The following is a 22,010-nucleotide window of genomic DNA, read 5'->3' on the forward strand; positions in this document are numbered from 1 at the left end:
CACTTCCTAGCTGTGGGACAAGTCACTTAACCCCAAATGCCTTAGGAAAAAAAAAATAGAAGATTTTTCTTATCTGCCTTGTTCATAGCTCAATTGTCCTAAAGTCATTTTTATGGATTAAATGGTAATGCTATGATACAGAAATCATCACTAAAATTCTATTTAGTCTGGTGTCACATTCTGCCAAAGAGGTGGTCTTGGGTTCTCAAAGGTTATTCCTGGAAGACAAAAGTTTAGTGAGATCAGACCATCAAGTGATATAAGTCGATGATGGACTGTATGATCTGTTTAAGGACTAGCCTAGCTGGGTGGTTTAGTGGGTAGAATGTTAGGCCTGGAGTCAGAAAGACCCATCGTCATGAGTTCAAATCTGACCTCAGATGCTAGCTGTGTTAACCCACTTAATACAGTCTGCCTCAGTTTCCTTATTTGTATAATGAACTAAAAAAGGAAATCACACACCAATCATTGCCAAAAAAAAAAAAAAAAACCTCAAATGGAGTTATGAAAAGCAAGACACTGAAAATTGACTAAAGACATACACAAAACACATTAGCTAATCACTGGAAGGCTATCCATCGTGATTTTTTCTTTGCTAGAGTAATTCATGAAATCCACAAACAAAGGTATAAAGTAAAGAACTATACATTTTTAATATAGTACTTACCCTGTGCCAGACACTAAACTAAACACACATTATAAGTATTATCTCCACCGATCCTCTCAACAACACTGGGAGGTAGATACTATTATCATCTCTCTAGGATAGTTGGAGAAACTGAGGCAGGCAGCAGTAAAGTAACTTGCTTCAAGATCTCACAGCTAATAAACGATGTTGGATTCAAACTCACGTGATTCTGCCTCTGGGCCCAATGCTTTCTAGCCACCTCTGTGGCTCTAGCCCCTGTGATCTATACAAGTAGAGGGAATATTCAGTGGTAAAATCATGGATTCCACAGAACCTTGCCCACAGTAGCATTAATAAAGGTTGAGTGGAATGGCATGGAATCTTCTGAAGTAAGAAATTACGATGGTAAGGTTTCTTCGGGGGCATTGGGGATGTTTTATGAGTAACGAGATGCCTGGGATTAAGAGCATTTTAGGCCCTTATACTCTGGAAATAAATTTAATTCTAATTTAGCCCCAGGGCAGAGGCTTGAAGGATTAGTTTTGTGTCTGGAATAGCCTTTAGAGGTCTGCTCCAGGCCCATTTAGGAGCATGCCAGGGACATAGTCTGCAGAGTTCAGCTAGAGGTTTCAGCTCACTTTATTTTTTATATATCTGGAAAAAAGGAAAGTATTATAAGAGTAATGTTTCACATTACTGAGAAACAATGTCTCAGGGCAATCAGAAAGTAACCTGCCTAATCTCTGGTGGCTCATCTAATTCAGGCCTACCTTGGAGTGAACTCTCTCTCTGTATAAATTTTAAGAAATGACTCTAAGGCAGCCTAGAACTTAAAGGTCTAATCTATATTGAAGCAGAATTCATAGACCTTTCCTGTTGCGGACTGAGAGGACGGGAGGAAGAAAGAGCTGGTAAATGTTTAACAAATGATTTTCTGTAAAATTAATTTTTTAAAAAAGTATGCACAATAGTTTAAAGTTTAATCTCTATTATCAAAAATTTCTCAATATTATCCCCAAAGGGCTATGTGCATAACCTTTGATCTAGCAGTGTTACTCCTGGGCTTATATCCCAAAGAGATCTTAAAGGAGGGAAAGGGACCCACATGTGCAAAAATGTTTGTGGCAGCTCTCTTTGTAGTGGCCAGAAACTGGAAACTGAGTAGATGCCCATCAGTCGGAGAATGGCTGAATAAATTATAGTATATGAGTGTTGTGGAATATTATTGTTGTATGAGAAATGACCAGCAGGATGATGTCAGAGAGGCCTGGAGAGACTTATATGAACTGATGCTGAGTGAAATGAGCAGAATCAAGAGAACAATGTACATGGCAACAAGATAATGTGATGATCAACTCTGATGAACATGGCTCTTTTCAACAATGTGGTGATTCAGGCCAGTTCCAACAGACTTGTGATGGACAGAGCCACCTCCATATCCAGAAAGGATTATGGGGACCGAAGGTGGATCGCAACATAATATTTTCAACTTGTTTACTTGCTTTTTTTTCCTCTTATTTTTTTTTCTTTTTGACCTGATTTTTCTTGTGTAGTTTGACAAATGAGGAAATATGTTTAGAAGATATATTTGATCTAGAATTAGGTTAAATTAAACCTACTTAATTACTTGCTGTCTGGAGGAGAGAGAAAAATTTGGAACACAAGGTTTTGTAAGGTTTTAAAAACTATCTTTGTATATATCTTAAAAATAAAAATTATTAAAAAAATTTTTTTTTAATTTCTCCATCACTTTTTCTAAGTCTACACACCAAGATAATAAATCAAACCCGGATTTGTAGCATTTGCCAACTTCTTTGGTACAAGTGCTCAGAAAGAAAATTTTAACAATCAGTTCTCCTAAGCTAATACTAGCTGACTCTAGCATATTCCTGGTACTCTAGCATCTGCTCTGTTTCTAGATGGGGTTTGCCAGATAGATTTCTTTCTTAAGAATCATGCCTTAAATCCAAATCACTCTGGCTTTCATTGATTGGTCAACAATAGGTCTCAGGCCAAGCCCCACTTGGTCAGTTTGGGCTCTGATTGGCTCAGAGTAAATGTAAGTAATAATTGTTTCCTTTTTGGCCAGAAACCCCGAGTATCTTCTCCTCCCAAATTGATTATATAACTATATCTACATATTTTTGAGTAGGTAATAGAAACCATTTTCGGCCTCATTTCTCACCTAGTTTAAATGACTAATTGGAAATTGTCTGTCAAACTGAGATCTGTTAAAGACCTTAGCTTAAAAAGGCCCAGTCATCCCAATCTATATCTGGCCACTGGACCCAAATAGCTCTGGAGGGGAAAGGGAGGCAGATGACCTTGCCCAATCCTCCTTAACTTAAATCCAATTCACTTGTATGTCATGGTATTACCTCCTTGAAGTCTTGGTCCTCTTTGACAAGACCTGTTCTAATAATAACAGGTATAAGCAAGTTAGGAGATCATTTCCTCCCTAGTATCCAATCTTATTGTTAGACTTGAGACCAAGGAGCAAGATGATTACACTCAGGAGAGTGAAAACAGAGAGACCAAAATGGAAAAGAAATATGGGGAGATAAGGCCTTAACTTACTGAACTTTCTCCTTCTCACCCAAACAAAAAAGCCTCTCTTTGCCTACTTTATAGGGTTGAAAGCAAAGAACTTTATAAACCTTAAAGCACTTCATAAACTTGAGTTTTTATCATTACCAGTAACTGGAGTCATTTGTTTGACTACTGTCCTCACCAAACCCTGTTCCCTATATCTTATTAGAAATAAGAAAAAGATTTTAAATTCTAATTTCTTTAGCCGTTTAATTGCCTTTTTAATAAAAATAGGGACAAAGCCCAAAAGAGACAGAGGCTGACTTAAGAATACATTCTGGCTCCTTGGACAACGTGAGAATATGGACACGTTAAATTTTATCCTATCCCACAATTCTCAATTCTTTGATCTTCTCATTACCATCTGCCTTGATGATATAATCTAAAAGGCCTTTCCATTTTCCCTGCAGGCAAAACCTTTTATATTTTTCTACATTCTCCCATTTTTAGAATATAAAATTCTTTCAGAAGCAGGGAGCAGCTCACTTTTCTCTCTCTCTGGTGTTCAGCACAGTCCTCGGCACATAGTAAGTAGTGAACAAATGCTTTTCCATTCATTTCCATTCATTCACTCAACAAATAAATTACTAGGCATCTATTAATTCACTCAGTATGATGTCTGTGGGAGTAAAAAAGAAGGCTTCATTCAAAAGGCTTTTACAAATGAAATTCCAGAGGATGTCAGAAACATGGGACAATTTAATTTTCTCTGTAATCTATACTCTCCCTTCTTTCCCTTCTACATTTTACTTCACAAAAAGGCCTTTGAGAATGCTTGTGCTACACTTACTGATGTTAATCTCCTCCTCATCATATACGTCGACCTCGAGTAACCTGATGAGCATGCGGAAGAGAATCCTGAGGAACTGCAGATAGGAGCCAGTTTTTCCCACCTGATGAAATCATTTTGAAGCAGAAGGAGGAAAACAGAATGGAAAAAGGAAAAAAAAATTTCATTAATAATAAACTAATATTACCTTAGCATAAAAAAGGCATCAGTTATTTCTAACTCAGAAGGGATTATAATAAGGATATTATTTCTTTTCTTTTTCTAAACACATAAAATACAACCTTTACTATAAAGAACAAAATAATATAAAATAAATATGCAATTCAATAAAATATTTTCATCATCATTTTCATCATTTACCTATGGGTAAAACTGATGGGTTTTAGAATTATAAAATTTAGACTTGGAGGACATACTAGAGATCATCTAGGACAAATCACATTAGGTAGCAATGTGGTGTTGTGGAAGACCTGAATTCAAATACAATCTCTGATACCTATCAGCTGTGTGACCCCAGGCAACTGATGTTGTTTGCTTCAATTTCCTCATGTATAAAATGAGGATAATTACAGCATCTATCTTTCATTTTATCCTTAATGTGAGTTAACATGTGTAAAGTGCTTTGCAAATATAAAAATGCTTATTATTAACTATTTTATCATATTATTATACCTTTCATTTTATCCTTGATGTGAAATAGCATGTGTAAAGTGCTTTGCAAATATTAAAATGCTTATTATTAACTATTTGATCATATGTATTATGTTCTGATGCTTTGGATTATTTCTTAAAGAGCTTTTCATATTTTTTATGTTCCTCGTACTGGAAATTTTAATTGTATTATAATGTTCTATAATAATATAATTTATTTAATTTCCCTACTGGAAATTTTTTTGGGGATATACATAGATTATTTCTGGTTTGGTGGGTGGGGTTTGCAATAGGAAATGATAGAGATTTTTCAGCAGAGAGCTCTGTTTTTCTTTTATAATATTCTTGGCTTATTTCCAACAGTTTAATTACCAGGTGACCTTTATTCTCTAGGTCATCCCTTATGCCATTCCTAGATGTTCCTATCCTACAATGGGTCTCTGGCTTCCCTGCCCACTTCTCCCAGTTAAGAGGGCACTCACCTGCGGGGGCCCTGTGAGCAGCAGCCTGCGGGGATGGAAGCTCCGGGAGCCAGTGGCATCCCCCTGGTTGTTGTAGTCAGCGTGATGCTGCCGGGCAGCGGTCCACTGTCGGTAGTAGAGGGACTGCTCCTCACTGGTCATGTCCTTGTGCAGAAAGGGTCTCAGAGAGCTCACCCATGACACGTCGGCGTGGGGAAGGAGTGAGGAGGAAGAGGGCATCTGTCCGCTCTTCTGAGAGCCCAGGAGGCTGTAGGCGGCTTTGGACAGTATCACGATGCGTGGAAGGGACATGTGCAAAGACCGGCAGTCTTTGTTGGGCTGTCCTGGCCATTGGAAAGTCCGGGACATGGAGGAGGAAGAGGAAGGCTTGGAGCTGGTGCTGCTTGCCATTTGATGGCCCAGGGAGTCACACTCCTGCTTCAGGGGTTCCCCCGTGGCTGGTTCCGGAGAAACGCCTTCCTCAAGCCTCGAGCTGTTGGCTGCATTGTGGAAGCTGTGGGTTGAGGACTGCTTCTGGGCTGCACAAGAGGAGCTCACTCCGTTCTCTGCTATGGAACCTGGAAGAGATAGAACAGATACCGTCCCACAACCGCCCATCAAGGATGCTCGACAGGAGCACTGCCCAACCTTGCAGAGTCTGGGGAAGGCAATGTTGGCTGCCTGGTGGTAAAGAATCAAAACTATTCCTTCAACGATTCAGACCAGTTCCGATGTGATGGAGAGAGCCATTTACACCGAGAGAGAAACTGTGGGGACTGCGTGTGGATCATGACATAGCATTTTTTCTCTTTTGTTGGTGTTTGCATTTTGTTTTCTTTCTCATTTTTTCCTTTTTGATTTGATTTTTCTTGTGTAGCATAACTGTATAAATATATATGCATATATTGAATTCAACATATATTTTTTACAGTGTTTAACATATATTGGATTACTTGCCATCTACAAGGTCTTGCAAGGGTTAATGTTGAAAAATTATCCATGCATATGTTTTGAAAATAAAAAAAGCTTTAAAATAAAAATAAATAAATTTTTAAAATAAATAAAAGAAGGAAATTACTTTAAAAAAACTAGTTACTCAAAATCCCTGTGTCTCTTGAGGAACTACACTGAGCCTGAATGTGTAATACCAATAAGCTAGAAGCATTTTCTGGAACATGGAGGCTGGATAGAGAATATTATTGGCTTTTCAATGAGCAAGGTGTTACCACAACCAAAAAGAATAGTGTTTTCCATACCTTTTGAATCTCTAAATCATCTTTGGAAGGGCAGAAGATTTTAGGGATCATTTCCTCGCTGATTCCCAACAGCTACTACCAAAAAATACCAACCAGAATAAAAAAGCAGTATTGTTTTTGATGAGGTACTAATTGGCTATGTAATTGTAAGCAGACTATTAATCTGGATCAAATTCTGTTCACATTACATTACAAATATTTATATAAGAGAGTAGTCTGCAGATCACCTGGAGGATTCTTATAAACTTTCAGTAATGAACTTCACTACCTCAAAGAGAATCCTGAGACTCGATTACTCTCTCCCCCCATTACATTTGAGCAACCAGTTCTTGTGCAAAGAGGTCTAGGGGAGCAGTAGGGAAATGAAAATCTATTAGCAGCTATATCACTCTCATTAGAACACAGCCAAGAAGAAGGCTGCCCATATAAATTACCCATATTCTACTTAGAATCACCAATTTGGTGGCATATTGGGTAAAGGAAAAAATGTTAACATCATAGCTGGGTTAATATTTATCACTGGAGTAGCTAGCCAAATTATTTCAGCAAATGAACATAAGCTCAAAGCCTCTGCACTGGAAAGAATTTGGCTATGGACAAATAACATTGTACCCTACCATAACATCCAGCACGATTTCAGTATTTTTTTTGCTCAAGCAATTAAGGTTAAGTGACTTGCCCAGGGTCACATAGCTAGGAGTGTTAAGTGTCTGAGGTCACATTTGAACTCAGGTCCTCCTGATTTCAGGGCTGGTGCTCTATCCACTGCATCACCTAGCTACCCCTACTTCTTGATACTCTTAAGAATGAAGGGAAATTGTGAAAATGGATGTGAATACTCTGGGTGGTTAACAGCTTTTTCATGAAATGCTTTGTTATATTACTAATTATTGTTTTCTAGAACTCTGTGACTGAGGTCATTGAAAGGTACTGTAAAAGCAAAATCAAATTCTATCTGCTCTATAGTCCTAGCTAGCCCTTCCTAATTCTTTATACCTTATGCCTCTTTGCCTGGAGAATCCCTCCTAATGAAAGACATAAGAAAAATGAACAAATCACTAACCTGATGTTCCAGTGACTACACTGCTATTGCTCTGGGGTCTCTCCAAATCAATCAGCAGCTCATCAGAGTCATTTTCACTGCTGCTGGTTCTCTCATGCTCCTTCTCACTAAGATCCAGGGCAACAATGGGCCCTCTGATGACTTCTTTGGAGACATAGCAACATGCCAAGCCCACCTCCTGTTCTAAGGCTGTTCGAGTTAAATAGCTTGAGTCGATTAACCGGAGATCACAGTACTTCAAGGATCTGTTTAAAAAACAAATGTGTTCACTTTCTGAACTTTGCATTTTGAATGGAAACAGCTTTGTACAAACGTTTGTTTATTTGCAAGAGATATTTCAAATGTCTATTGGATCTGGTATGGGACATGTACCATTTCCGCCTCCATCCCTTCTTTATCACTGACAATGACACTTCTCACCTCCACAAAAAAGTACATGGGGAATAGGGTTGCTTAGGGAGACTACTGAGGTAGACATGGCTACTGCTCCAGCAATGTGGTTCTCTGGGACTTGTTTTGACCCAGGGAGGCAAAAATCCTTCCTATTGCTGTCTACACTTATAGGCTCCTCCTCTGAAACTGACAAATGAGTGAGGATGTAAGGGATGCTCTCCATCTCTGGCTCTGTCTGTCTGTCATTCTCTAGATTATAAATTCAGCACTGGGACAGCATTCTCATGGATTTTTCTTAAAGGTTCAGGTGCATCCAAATTTTAAAAATGTAGCCTCTCCCCCAATAATAGGATAGGGGCTGGATGTGTGATTCTTCTGAAATAGGAAATTTCCAGATCAGTTGAGGAAATTCCTCTGTCAACACAAGTTAATTACTTTCCTAAAATTTTAAAGGTCCAACAACTTGCTAGTATTGGTCAGATCAGTACAAGTCAAAGGTGGGAGGACCCGAGCACAAATTTTCCTGGCTTCAAGGCTCTGTCTCCATCCATTATGTCACATTATTCCTTTCCTGAACTTCTCTCAGGTGATAATTAAACATTTTACTAAATGATCCATGAAAGGCTAATTTGACTAATTCCTCACACTGTGAGACTTTGCTCACAAATTTAATATGGTCTTTATTCAAGAAGGATTATTTCCCATTATACATAGCAACAATAAAACTGTGCGATGATCAACTATGATAGACTCAGATCTTCTCAGCAATTCAGTGATCTGAGGCAATTCCAATAAACTTTGGATGGAAAATGCCATCCACAGTCAGAGAGAGAATTGTGGAGACAGAATGCAGATTGAAACAGACTATTTTCACCTTTTTTTCTTCCTGTTTTTCTCATGTTGTTCCCTTTTGTTCTGGTTTTTATCTCCCAACATGACTCATATGGAAGTAGATTAAAAAAATGAATATATTATATTGGATTACTTGCTGTCTGGGGGGAAGAGGTGGGAGAATGGGGAGGAAATTGGAACACAAGGTTTTGCAAGGGTCAATGTTGAAAAATTGTTCATACATATGTTTTGAAAATAAAAAGCTTTGATAAAAAATGAATGTACATGTATAAATCTAAAAAGAAGGAAGAAGGGAGGAAAAAAAGGAGGAGAAGGAGAAGGAGGAGGAGAAGAAGAAGGAAGACGAGGAGGAGAAAAAGGAAAAGAAAGAAGAAGAAGAAGAAGAAGAAGAAAAAGAAGAAGAAGAAGAAGAAGAGGAGGCAATGATGACATGTTTCCAAAGCAAAACACATTTGTGTTACATATTTGAATCAACAGGAATAGACCTAACAGGTCAACAGGATATATTGTTTCAGCCACCCAGAGTACAGGGTACTTTTTCACTCACAGTAGGCAATATTCTCTTGTGCAGCTGCCTTCCCCATCTGGTTGCCTCTTCTAAGCCTGTGGATTTCTCCAAAACTAGGATATCTTTTATTTTTAAGGTAGCAGCCTCTGGATCTTACAGATGGAAGAAAACCAGACAATGTTTCCTATCCTTCTTTACCAAGCTGTGCTCTAAGCACAAAGAATAGAATAGGTGGCCATTATTAACTTCTCTTGGCCTTAACCTTTCACTCTAAATAATGACTGGTGGAAGGTGAGAAATGGTTGTTTAAACAATACCTGGGAAAGGTTTCTCCAAGAGGGTCCTTTCCAGTTAATATTACAATACAGGGTAAACCTTCTAAATCTTGATAGGTCCGAGGAACCCATTCTTCTTGTTCATTTCTTCTCCAACTCTGCAAAAAAAAAATTCACTTAATAAAATTAAGCCTCTGTTATTTTCAGTTAAATCCATCTTCACTTAAATCTGGGGAACTAAATTCTAGACAAGGTTACAATCCCAAAGACATTTAGTTGATGAATATGAGGGATTGATAATTTTTAATTTAGAGTCTATGAACTTAATATATATATATATACACATACATACATATGTATATGTATGTATAGATAGATAGACAACTGTATCCAAATGGAACTGATTTTATTTATAATCTTATGTATTTTATTTTAAGCTTTTAAAAACATTATTCTGAGGAGCTCATCTATAGAGTTAAGAACTCTTGTAATACAGGGATGCACTATCCCACAGAGGAATATCAATTCAGTCTAAGGCAGAATGTGACATAGTTTTCATTCCAATTTTTAACACTGGATTACTATTAACAGGAAAGAGAATAGCTAATGTGAGCATCAGACAAGATCATATATTTGAAACACCATGTAAATTTTGAACAATAAAACAAATTTTAGCTATTATAATTTTATAGTGATATAAAATATGATGAAATAGGTAACATTATACATTTTCGGTCATCTGGTCTAACAATGAAAATGACCCCAAAGACACTCTCTTCACAAATAAACACCCTGGAGTTTTTGTCTGAAAAAGTTTTCCTTGCTTTCTAAATTGCATTCTGGACTCTCCTGTCTTCCTCTACTATGTCATAGATAACTCTTCACCATGGAAGCTCACTTTGCCCCGGACTTCACACACTGGAAGTGCCCTGCAGCTGCTCTCTTTGATTGACTGATTTCTCTCAGAATCTCCATTTAAGGTCAGCCACATCTTTGTTCTTCAGGCTATGCATCTGACTCTCCCATACTTTCTCTACAACATCTTGGTACCTGGTATCTTTATTTTTTCCTTCCTCACCCCTCAACCTGACAGGTTTCTTTTATGTCATGTCTTTCTCCATCAGAATATAAGTTCCTTAGATGCATTTAGGGACTATATTTCTTTTCCTTCTCATATTTGATATTTCCAATGCTTAGCACAGTGCCTACAACTTAATAATCCCAATAAATAAATACCTGCAGACTTGGACTCCCAAAAGGCAGCTTTATATATAAATGATGAATTTGTAAACTTCATTTAAATAGATACTACTTTCAATCAGAAAATTAATCACCAAATAAATATTTCTTAGAAGCTCTTTGCCTTTCCTTTGTCAAGTTTGCTTTGCTTTAGTTTAAAAATTGTAAATTGCTACATTTCTTTTAAGTCAAACAACATAAACTATTGCTACTTAGGACTTCAAACTTACTAGCCTTTCCAAAAGGTTATTCTCCTAAAGACTGAAAATATAACTTCTTTAAAGATTTTCAAATATGATAATCATGTTATTTCCATCTTAGTTGTGTACTATGCTACAAAAAGTTCACTCTCTAGCATAACTACAATTATTATTATTTTGAAATAAAATTCATAAGACTTTGTGTTTATGCTACCATTAAGGGTTTATACAGCAAGAATTAGGCTGGCTTAGTGACTATTGTTCAATTGTATCTGACTTATGACCCCATGGATCATAGCTAATGCAGGCCATGAGTTTTTCTTTTCAAAGATACTGGAATGGTTTATCATTTCTTTTTCCATTAGATAAAGGTTAGATAGTGGTTAAGTGACTTGTCTAGAGTCATATAGCTAGTAAGTGGGTAAAGGAAAATGAACTCCAGTCTTTCTGACTGTAGGCCCAGAACTCTATCCACTGAGTCCTATAGTTGTTTCTAAGGTCTGATGATACTGATAGTCAAAAGTGAAAACCAAGGAGCAGGGAAGAATGATATGGGAAATGATGAAAATACAGTCATGCATGCATTCAGAACACTTATACACTTAAAAATAATCAGTGGGTGACAAGTAAAAACTAGAATTTTAAAAAGCCACTGAATAAAATAATATTATGATAGAGAATGGGAATTTTCATCTGCTTATGTCCTGATAAAGAATGGAAATCTATTGAAAGGAAACTAATCTTTTTTTTTTTTCCACAGCTGATCATCTTATATTATTGCTGTTACTTTGTACTTTGTACACAGTACAATTCACTTTGTATGAACTCATGGAAGTTTTTCTAGGTTTTTCTGAGAGCGTTATGCTCATCTTTTCTTTCTTTCTTCCTTCCTTCCTTCCTTCCTTTCTTCTTTCTTTCCTTCCTTCCTTTTTTTGAATTCAACAATATTTTATATTTTCCAAATACATGTAAAGATAATTTTCAACATTCATTTTATGTAAGATTTTGAGTTTCAAATTTGTTCTTCCTCCCTTTCTTATCTACCCCTCCCCCCAAGACAGCAATCAATCTGATATAGGTTATACATGCACAATCATTTAAAACATATTAAGGAAACTAATCTTCATAAATGTATCCACAATTCCTTCAATTTGAAACTGTCATTAAAGAAATTCCAACTACAGGTGTCTGAAAGCAGAAGAGCATAGCCCAATTTGTTTAGCTGTCATTTGGAACCAACCATTCTGAGTTATTAGTTTGAAGGGCTTTTGGAATCTTATGATTAATTTCATCAGAAAGAAAAAAATAAAACAGCTTTAGGAAAAAGATGCTTTTGGAAAATATTTTTCCCCACATATTTGCCACATGAAAGAGAACTCAATATTCCTTCATTTGATTGATGCATATTTGCCGAATTACCTTGGTGAGAAAATTCTTTCAAAGAGGAATGATGCTGTTTATTTCTTTTTTCCTTTTTAAGCACTTCAGGGTTTATTTTGATGCTGATTGCTCATTACTTTCTTATCTACAGGATTTAAAGAGATTCTTCTGGGAACCTCATCAGTCTACTATACTGCCAAGTATGTTAGAATCAGGTCAGAATGGTGGGAAAACAGTAGCTACACTGAACAGCTACAAGGAGTTTTGTCTTCAAAACTTGATAAAAAATAACAAACATCATTTATAATCTTGGCTAGTAGCACAGAAAAGTATTTTTTCATTTACAATGTTACTTGCCCAGATATCTTTCCCAACTGATCACGGACTTAGAATGAGATTGCCCTCCAAAGGAGTTTTTAAACATTAAAACATTATCACTTTTATAAATGTCAGAACAGTGTGGCTAAATGTTTAGGCCAGGAAATGGCCTTGAAGGTCAATGTCAAGGAAGCCTATTTTTTTTAATGGCTTCATCTGTTCTAGAGAAATTTCTTTCTCTATTTGCTACCTGCCTCTCTCTCCATTTCTTTTGAAATTGAGGCAAGTAAACCGAATACAATATAAAATAGGGCAGTTAAAATTGAGACAGTGTAACAGAAATAGATAGGACAATATCTATTGTCCTACTTCCACCCTTAAAAGGGGAGGGAAATGGTAAAGAAATAAATTGGTAAATGTTGGACTATTTGACTGAGCTGCTACAGTTTTGCCTATGGTATGAAGATCTTAGAATATTTTCACATAGCTACTTCCCTCTCTGATAAAAGAAGAGGTTACCAAAAGGGTCTTGATCTGTCCTTATAATTTTAAGATTTTAAGTCATTTTGACATGGAGGGAGTTGGGTTGGGACCTGGAAGAGTAGGTGATAATACAAACTGTTTAAGTGTACTATCTAGGCGTTCTTTCAAGGTATCTCTAGAGCTGTTCTGGAGTCATGGGATACTATGTGGAACACAGTGCAAGACCGAAATTGAAATTATCTAAGGATATTCTAGCAGTCTGGGACTATACCAGGAAGCAAGCCTAGATTGGTTGAGTGTGGAATACTGAATTCACATGGATGATCTGACCCTGATTTATGCTGGTTTGAAGCATTTGGAAGGTTCACATAGATTCACAATCTCAGATTTGTTTGGATCTTAAGAGATCATCTGAGCCCAACTCCTTAAAAAGATTTCTAATAACAAAAAGTAATTTTACAAATTCTATTTCAATATTTCCAATGAAAGGAGAACCAGATTGGGTCTGGGCCCTGTGACTATTTGTATTTTTGGAGTTGTTTTTTTTAAAGGAACTTGTTATGGATGAAACAAACTATATAGTTGTCCATTGGGAAGTTCTGGATTGGGATGTGTTTTTAAACTCACATCTTTGGGACTTTGCAATTAAATAGGATGTCGGTTTGAGAGTTTCACAGTCAATATAAGCTTTAAAGGACAGATCTAACAGTGCCTTTAAAGACCCTTCACTTTTATTTTTGTTAGTGCAAAAAATAGCTTTAATATGTTTTAGTTTTCTCCTAAGGGACTCTGAACTAGTGACTGGGAGTATAAATAAGCCACCAAGTTAGCATGGATAAAAGGATAATTAAAACAGGATAGTATTTATTAGAAAAGAAATCAGAAAATATCTTTAATTCTAATTCTCACTACTCTGCAGCACCAGGACACGAAGCACAAGGAAGTAGTCTTACCTGCCTGAAGTCCTTCACCTTCCTTATTTTGTTATCACTGTTCAAAAAGTATATACATTATACATCTCATTCAGCAAATATTTATCAAGTGTTAATCTGGGCAACATACTTAATATATTGCTAGGCCATGAATATCTTAAAATCTTGCAGTTAGGTGGTGAAATGGACATAGCACTAGACCTTCAGTCAGGAAGATTTATCTTCCTGAAATCAAATCTGGTTTCAGACACTTATTATCTGTGTGACCTTGGGCACTTAACTTCATTTATCTCAGTTTCCTTATTCATAAAAATGATTGTGAGAAGGAAATGGCAAACTACTGCCAAGAAAACCCCAAATAGTGTCACAAAGAGTCAGAAATGACCAAACTATGATAAAGTGCAGATGCTCCAAATAGCCAGTGGCAGATTATAAGCAACAGGAGTTTGCAATGGTGATCTAAACTGCCACTTATGTGATCTGAGATTTTGTGAATAATTACAAGTCTTAGAACTTAGGAGAAATATAAGAAAAAAATGATATGTAACATATGTAACATTCCATGAACTCAATGTCACTTTACTAAAATCTCATAAATTACTATTATTCATAATTGCAAATGTATCATATTCCAACAAAAAATCAGAGGGAGATATGATATTTATCCAAAAAGTACCATACTTCATGACTCAATAAGATTGCTGATTTTAGTAAAAATCAAGAGTTTCTTCTACTTTTTGGTTTGTTATGTTATGTTCTCAATTGCTGTTCAACATGACACAAGGCACTCCACAGAATGCTTTTTACAGAAGAAAATTAGTGAATGGGTAATATTCTAGATAGGATCTTTGATATTTCAGAGAAATAAACCTTCCTTATTTATAATAAGATAAAGGTGTTATATTCATTCATCTTGAATAATCAGTAAATATTAGACCAAATATAGCTATTTCCTTTTTTGTACCCGTAGCATGAATACCAACTCAAGATGCTTAAAAGGGACATTAATTTTTGAGCCAGAAAAACTCTTGGAAGTTATTTAGATCAATTCTTTTAGTTATTTTATAGATGAAGAAACTATTCCAAATCATACAATAGTAAATAGCAGAATTAAGATTTGAATCAATGTCCTGGCTGTAAATATTTTGCTTTCATCTGTACCATTTCCTTTTGATTATTGGGTAGGCATATAAATTGCAGGATAACTGAAGACAAGGATCCTTGAACCAGAGGCTGAGCTTAAAATCAGGCAAAAACATGTGTATGTATACACACACACACACACACACACACATATATTTTTATATCTTTAACAAAAAATGCTCACTATTTTAGGAAAAGGGGAGGGGAGAGAGAAAAGGAGAAAAATCTGGAACTCAAAATCTTGTAAAAATGACTACTAAAAATTGTTTTTACATATAATTGGGGAAAATTATAAAAATAAGTTTTAAAAGAAATTGAATTAATCAGAATACTAGTCTGAAGATACCACCACTGAAGAAGTGGTGGGGGGTAGGGAAGAGGGACAGGAAGTAATCTTTTTCTTGAAGACATCCCAGAAATAACAGAACCTAATGAGACTCAGTAGAATCTATGGTGGGAGCAGTTCAGCCAAGATAGGTTAAAAACTGAAGTTAATTGGAATGAGGCTAGGTGAGGCTGGGATAATTCTTGCTCTCGGAGTATAGTTGTAAAACTATATCTATAATTATAAAGATAATTACATCCCTCAAAAAAGGAATCATAGATCTAGAACTGCAAGAGACCTCAGAGGGATCTAATCCAATTCTCTCATTTTATAAATAAAGTATCTTAGGTCCAGAGAGACTGAATGAGCTCAGATCACATGGTCAGTGTCAGAGACAGAATCTGAATCTATGTCCTCTAAATACAGAGCCAAAGGCTAAGCAGCAGACCCGACAGAACCCTGGACTTGGAATGAGGAAGGTCAGAGTGCAAATCCCACCTCAGATACCAATTTACTATGTTACCCTGCCCAAGGGATTTAACCTAAGCTTCAGTTTCCCTATCTATAAAATAAAAATTATTACAGACCCTACCTTATAGAGTTGTAGTGAGTATTAAATGAGATAACGTATATAAAGCACTATATCAATGCTGGTTATTATTATTATTATTTCCTCTCTATACTATACATGTTGTCCCCTTTCTTAAAACTGTCACAAAGATTAAATACTAAACATAGAATATAATACTGAATAATGAATTTGTTCATAGCTGTTGCAAAGATCAATTTTTGGAGCATCTGAATTGTGGCAGTGGATAGAGCACTGGCCCTGGAGTTATGAAAATCTGAGATCAAATGCAGCCTGAGAAACTTAGCTTATTATACATATTTATCTAAATATATATTATATATAAGCATATATATTTGTGTAAGTTTATATTATATATAAATATAATGATACATTGTATTTATATACTTAATATATGATATATTATATAAATTAATATTACATATTTGTAATTACATAAATATAACATATATAACATATTTATATAACATATAAAATGATTATGTAAAATTATATATAAATATGTAAAGTTATATTATAATATAAATGAATTATATTATACATAAAATATGTTATATAAATAAATCACACAAAATATATAAATTTTATAAATATATAATTATATTGTAATATAATTAAATTATAGTGCATATAAAATTATTTATAGATTATAAAATCTATATATAAATTACATTATGATATAAATTATATATAAAATATATTTATATGGATTATAAAATTATATTATGATATAAATTATATTATGTATAAATATATTTATATGGATTATAAAATTATATATAATTATATTATAATATAAATTATGTTGTAATTTATATTATATATAAAATATATTTATATAAATTATATATAAAATATATTTATACAAACTATAAAATTACATCACAATATAATTTATATTATACATAAAATATATTTATATAAACTATAAAATTCGATTATAATATAATTTATATTATGTGTAAAATATATTTCTATGGATTACAACATTATATAATAATATAAATTATAACATGTATAAAATATATTTATACGGACTATAAAATTATATATAAATTATATAAAATTATATTTATATATAACTATGTGAGGCTGGGCAAGTTACTTAACCCCAATTGCTTAGCAAAACTAAAAACTAAAAACACCTAAAAACAAATTTTAAAAATTAAACCAAAGATCAATTAGGCATCCATGCTAGACTGGGTTGAATAACTGGAAACATGAAGGATGGAAACATCTTATCTGTTGCTGACCCTTATGCGGGCTACGAAGTGGCTGGCGACTTGGAGTTCTGAAGCCGGGTTCCCGAGGATGATTTCAAAGCGGTACTGGAGGCCCAGTTTGTCCCGCACCTCCTGCAGCCGTTCCTTTGCCAGCATGGCCAGCTGCACCGAGGGCACCCTGATGATCAGCATGTGCCCCCGCCCACTCTTGTCCTTTCCTGGCGAGCTGATGAGGTCATCCATGATGCTCAGCGTTTCTGGCGTGCTGTGGTCTCGGAGGGACGCCATGGTGGTGAGGGCCATCAGTGCTTCTGAGTACTGTTGAATGAGAAGGTAGCAGCGAATAACCATGCTGTGAAGCCTGGGGTACCTTAAAGAAAACATGCACAATGACGTTACTTAGTATAGTCGGCTGAACTCGGGCATCTCCGGGAGGGGCTCAACGTCGGACTGAAGGCAGGCTGGTCACCTTTGCCGATTGAGGCTCCACCACACTGAGATGCTCTTCTGAGAAACTGGAAAGAGCCCGTGGCTAGGCTGCGAAGGGCTTTAAAAGGCAGATGAATTTATATTTTTGTCCTCGAGGCAACAGGGAGCCACTGGAGTTAATAAGAGAATGACACGATCAAATTTCTGTTTAATGATCACCATAACTAGCATTTACCTAGTATTTTAAAGTCTGCAGAGCGCTTTACAAATACTCTTATTTTTATCCTCACAAAGATAAGGAAATAGATGCTATTATTACCCTTCTTGTAGTTTAGTTGATTTCAATCATATCTGATTTTTTGTGACCCCATTTGGGTTTGTATGTTAGTTTTTTGCCAAAGAGACCAGCGAGTTCTGCCATTTCCATCTCCAGCTCATTTGACAGATGAGGAAACTGAGGCAAACAGGGTTAAGTGATTTGCCCAGGATCTCACAGCTTGTAAATATATGAGCCAGATTTAAACTGAGTTCTTCATAATTCTGGGCCAGCTGCCCATTCTTATCCTTATAGATGATGAAATTGAAGCAGATAAAAAGTTAAATGACTGCCCAGGATCCACTATACTATCTCGTCTTGAAGTTTAAATAAAATTGCGTTAGCAGATACATAGAAACAGACATCGAAGACCAGGGTCACTGCACTGCAGAGCCTGGAAAAATAGGAAGAGGTCAGATTATGAAGAACTTTAAAAATCAGAGTTGAACATCAGAAAATACAATGAACACATCTTTCTATAAAATATTCCCTTTGGGGGCAAGTAGATGCTGCAATGGATAGAGCACTGGCCCTGGAGTCAGGAATACCTGAATTCAAATCCAGTCTCAGATATTTTATACTTACTAGCAGACTCTAGGCAAGTCACTTAGCCCTAATTGCCTTCCCATTCTCCTATCCCCCCCGCCAAAAAAAAAAATACTCCTTCATTCTATTATCATAAACAGAATACTTGCCACATGGATCTGGCCGAGTTTTTTAATATTCAGAAAGAGACATTTATAGCAAATTACTTTCCAGAATTTAATAATAAGAAATATTATAAATATACATCTGTATACTGCCTATTGACTACTTCAATACCACCACAATGTAAACTATGAGAAAAAACATGGATGTAAATGTAATGTAAACTATGAGAAAAAACACTGGAAAAAAAACACTCTATTCCAGGCATTATGCTAAGCATTTTACAACTATTAATTAACTGAGTAGAAATACGGTCTTTTACTATGAGATAAATTCAATATAATAAAATTCCAATGTAACAAAAGATTTTACCCCCAAATCAGGCTGAATTTAAAGAAGAGTGAGAAGCCACATATTGCTTTTATGTAAAAACCTATTTCACAGAGTCACCTTACTAGGTCAACTCAGGTTAGGGAATCTATGTTTGAAGTCTAGCTCTCAGACCTATTTTTAAAAACAATGTTTTTCCCCCAATTATGTATTAAAATAATTTTTCACACTTTTAAAAAAAATTTTGAGTTCTAAATTCTAAACTTCCCCTCTTTTTCCTCTTTCCTGCCTGAAAAGGTAAATAATCAATAATCCAAATGTAGGCTATCCATATCACATCCATTTCCTATATGTTCTTGAATAAGCTTCTCTGGACTTAAATTTCTTCTTCTGGAAAAAGAGAAGAGACTAGAGTAAATGATCTATTACATTCCTTTCTGTGATCATATACTTACTTCCAAGTCCATTCCAACAAACATTTACTGGGAATCATTATTAAGTATTGAATTAATATTAAGTGTATGATAGGCATTAGAGATATAGAGACAAAATGAAAAAAAAAAATTTCTGCCCTCAAGGAGCTTACATTCCACTGGGAACAAACAACATTTAAACAAGCATATCACAAAAATTTGAGGAGGAAGTGAGGTCAACAGCTAGAGGGATTAGGAAAGGGCTTCTTGGAAGGAAAGGTGAAAAAGATGAGTATTGAATAAAGTTAAGGATTCAAAGAAGTGGAGATGAGAATGAAGAGAATTTTGGGATAGTCAACCTGTAGAAAGGCAGAAAGAGGTGACATCTATTTCTGTTGATTAATAGGAGCAATCTCGTTAGAAAAATGTTTGATTTGTCTTAATGGTGTCTCTGCTAGGGAATTTATCTTTTTCCTTGTTACCTGCTAAAACTGCTTTTAAAATTAGATAAAATTAGCTTTAAAATAGCTAATTGCCAAAAACCCATATGGATTTTGCCCAGTCTTAGCAAGCAGTGTAATAAAAATTTTGCCCCTTAACTTGGGGAAAAAAAAGAAAGAAAAGATGAAAGATGCTATGAGTTTGGAATTAGTTAGATATGATCGATGTGTCACTTAATTTTGTTTAGCTGATTTTTTTCTCCTTTTGCTACTGAGAGGGAGGAGGGAAGGAAGATGTATGCTGGAATGATTGTGTTGTTAAAGACATAAATAGAAGACTTAAATAAACATTTAAGACATAAATAAAATTTTAATAACATAAAATGACTAGATAATGAAAAAATAAAGAAATTTGTCCTGGATGATAAAAAAAAGGAAAATGTATGATTCTGTTTACATTTATCCTGTCTGCATTTACAAGTATCAATAACTTTAGGTGACCTGAGTTTCTGGTTTGTCCTCGATTGCTTGGGCAGGTCATAGCATCATAAGATTGCAGATTGATAACTGGAAGGGATCTCAGAGGCTATCTGTTCCAACCTCTTCACTTAACAGATGTGTAAACTGAGGCCTAGGAAGGTTAACTAGCTTGACCAAGGGCGTACGAATATTAAGCATAAAAAGTAGGATTTGAACCCTTTGTCTCCAGAACTGAGACCGCACCAAATTGGGCAGTATTCTACCATAACTGTAGATCAATTCTCTTTGTTAAGGAGGCCATACATAAAATTGAAATGGTCAAAGGGTCATTTCATACTTAAAGCACTAAATTCTATTTAGAGCTTGAAGCTAGATAGAGCTAATTAACTGGGAAAATAATACCCCCAGGATTTTGAAAATGTTAGGTTAAGATAAGTTTCCAGTGCCTAAACGGAGATAAGATAATACACATCTATATGTCCTTGTCTTCTCCCTGTTGCATCAGTCTGGGAGTTTTGGTTAGATGAAGGGGAGTGGTTCATTATCCACTCCCTCCACCCTCTCCTATTATCCACTCCTTCCACCCTCTCCTTGTCACTTCCATTACTGTGCTGATGGGTCAGTCAGACAATAAAAATTTATTAAGCGCTTAGAATGTGTCAGACCTACAAGGATACTGGAAAAAACCACTCTATTCCAGGCATTATGCTAAGCATTTTACAACTATTAATTAATTGAGAAGAAATATGGTCTTTTTCTTTTTCTAATTAGGACTTTCCTCAATAAGGGAAAGTGTAAAATAAACTTCTATTTTTATTCTTCATGGAACTCTTCTTTTGAGACTCTGAGCTACTGTTGTGATGTCCTGAGACATTCTGGGTGAGCTTATGGTCCACTGAGGTTTAACTGCTGAATTGTGTGATATATACTCTTGTTATTTAATCAAACAATCAATACATATTTGTGCCATGTATAGCGTGCTAAGCTCTGGAGAGCAAAAGACAAAAAAAGAACAGATTTTATACTCAAGGAAATTATATTCAAATAAGGAGAAAATGTACATATATTCTATATGTAAAGTGATGTAAAGTTGTGGGGGCAGGAGAAGCCACTCTAGCAGATGGGAAAGATTTTTTAAAAGGCTCCATGTAAAATGTATTGGTTGAGCTGAGTCTTGAAGGAAATCTAAGAGACAGACATGAGAAGAAAGTGCATTCTAAGCAAACAAAACAGCCAGGGCAAAGGCATGGAAATGACAAATGTATTACCCATATATGAGGAACAGTAAGAAAATTAGTATGGATGAACTATGGCATATGTGGAGGGGAATAATATATAAGAAAACTAGAAAGGTAATGAGGAGTCAGGTTGTAAAGAGCTTTAAATTACAAACAGAAGAATTTAAATGCAATAATAAAAATAATAGCTAACATTTATATAGTGCTAACCATGTGTGCCAAGCACTGTGCTAAGCCCTTTGCAACTGTTATTTCATTTGTTCACAACAACCCTGGAAGATAGATGCTATTATTATTTTAATTTTACGGATGAAGTAACTGGGACAAACAGAAGTCAAGTGAGTAGACAGCAGAGAAAGACCCAGTATATATAAAGTGAATGATGATCAGTATGTGTGTATGTGTATGGGGGTGGATA

General features: G+C 35.4%; 1 protein-coding gene across 1 annotated transcript in view; it reads right to left on the reverse strand.

The window, feature by feature from the left end:
- Window positions 1–22,010, reverse strand: part of GREB1L (GREB1 like retinoic acid receptor coactivator) — a 140,203-nt gene that overhangs the window by 20,195 nt on the left and 97,998 nt on the right. Inside the window, exons 19-23 of the mRNA XM_051970360.1 lie at window positions 17,329–17,668; window positions 9,509–9,624; window positions 7,439–7,683; window positions 5,141–5,697; window positions 4,008–4,110 (exon numbers count right to left, since the gene is read on the reverse strand). Coding sequence (XP_051826320.1) covers window positions 4,008–4,110; window positions 5,141–5,697; window positions 7,439–7,683; window positions 9,509–9,624; window positions 17,329–17,668 — 1,361 coding nt within the window. The remainder of the gene's footprint in view (window positions 1–4,007; window positions 4,111–5,140; window positions 5,698–7,438; window positions 7,684–9,508; window positions 9,625–17,328; window positions 17,669–22,010) is intronic.

The sequence above is a fragment of the Antechinus flavipes genome, chromosome 1 (genome assembly GCF_016432865.1).
Source record: "Antechinus flavipes isolate AdamAnt ecotype Samford, QLD, Australia chromosome 1, AdamAnt_v2, whole genome shotgun sequence".
Lineage (NCBI taxonomy): Eukaryota > Metazoa > Chordata > Mammalia > Dasyuromorphia > Dasyuridae > Antechinus > Antechinus flavipes.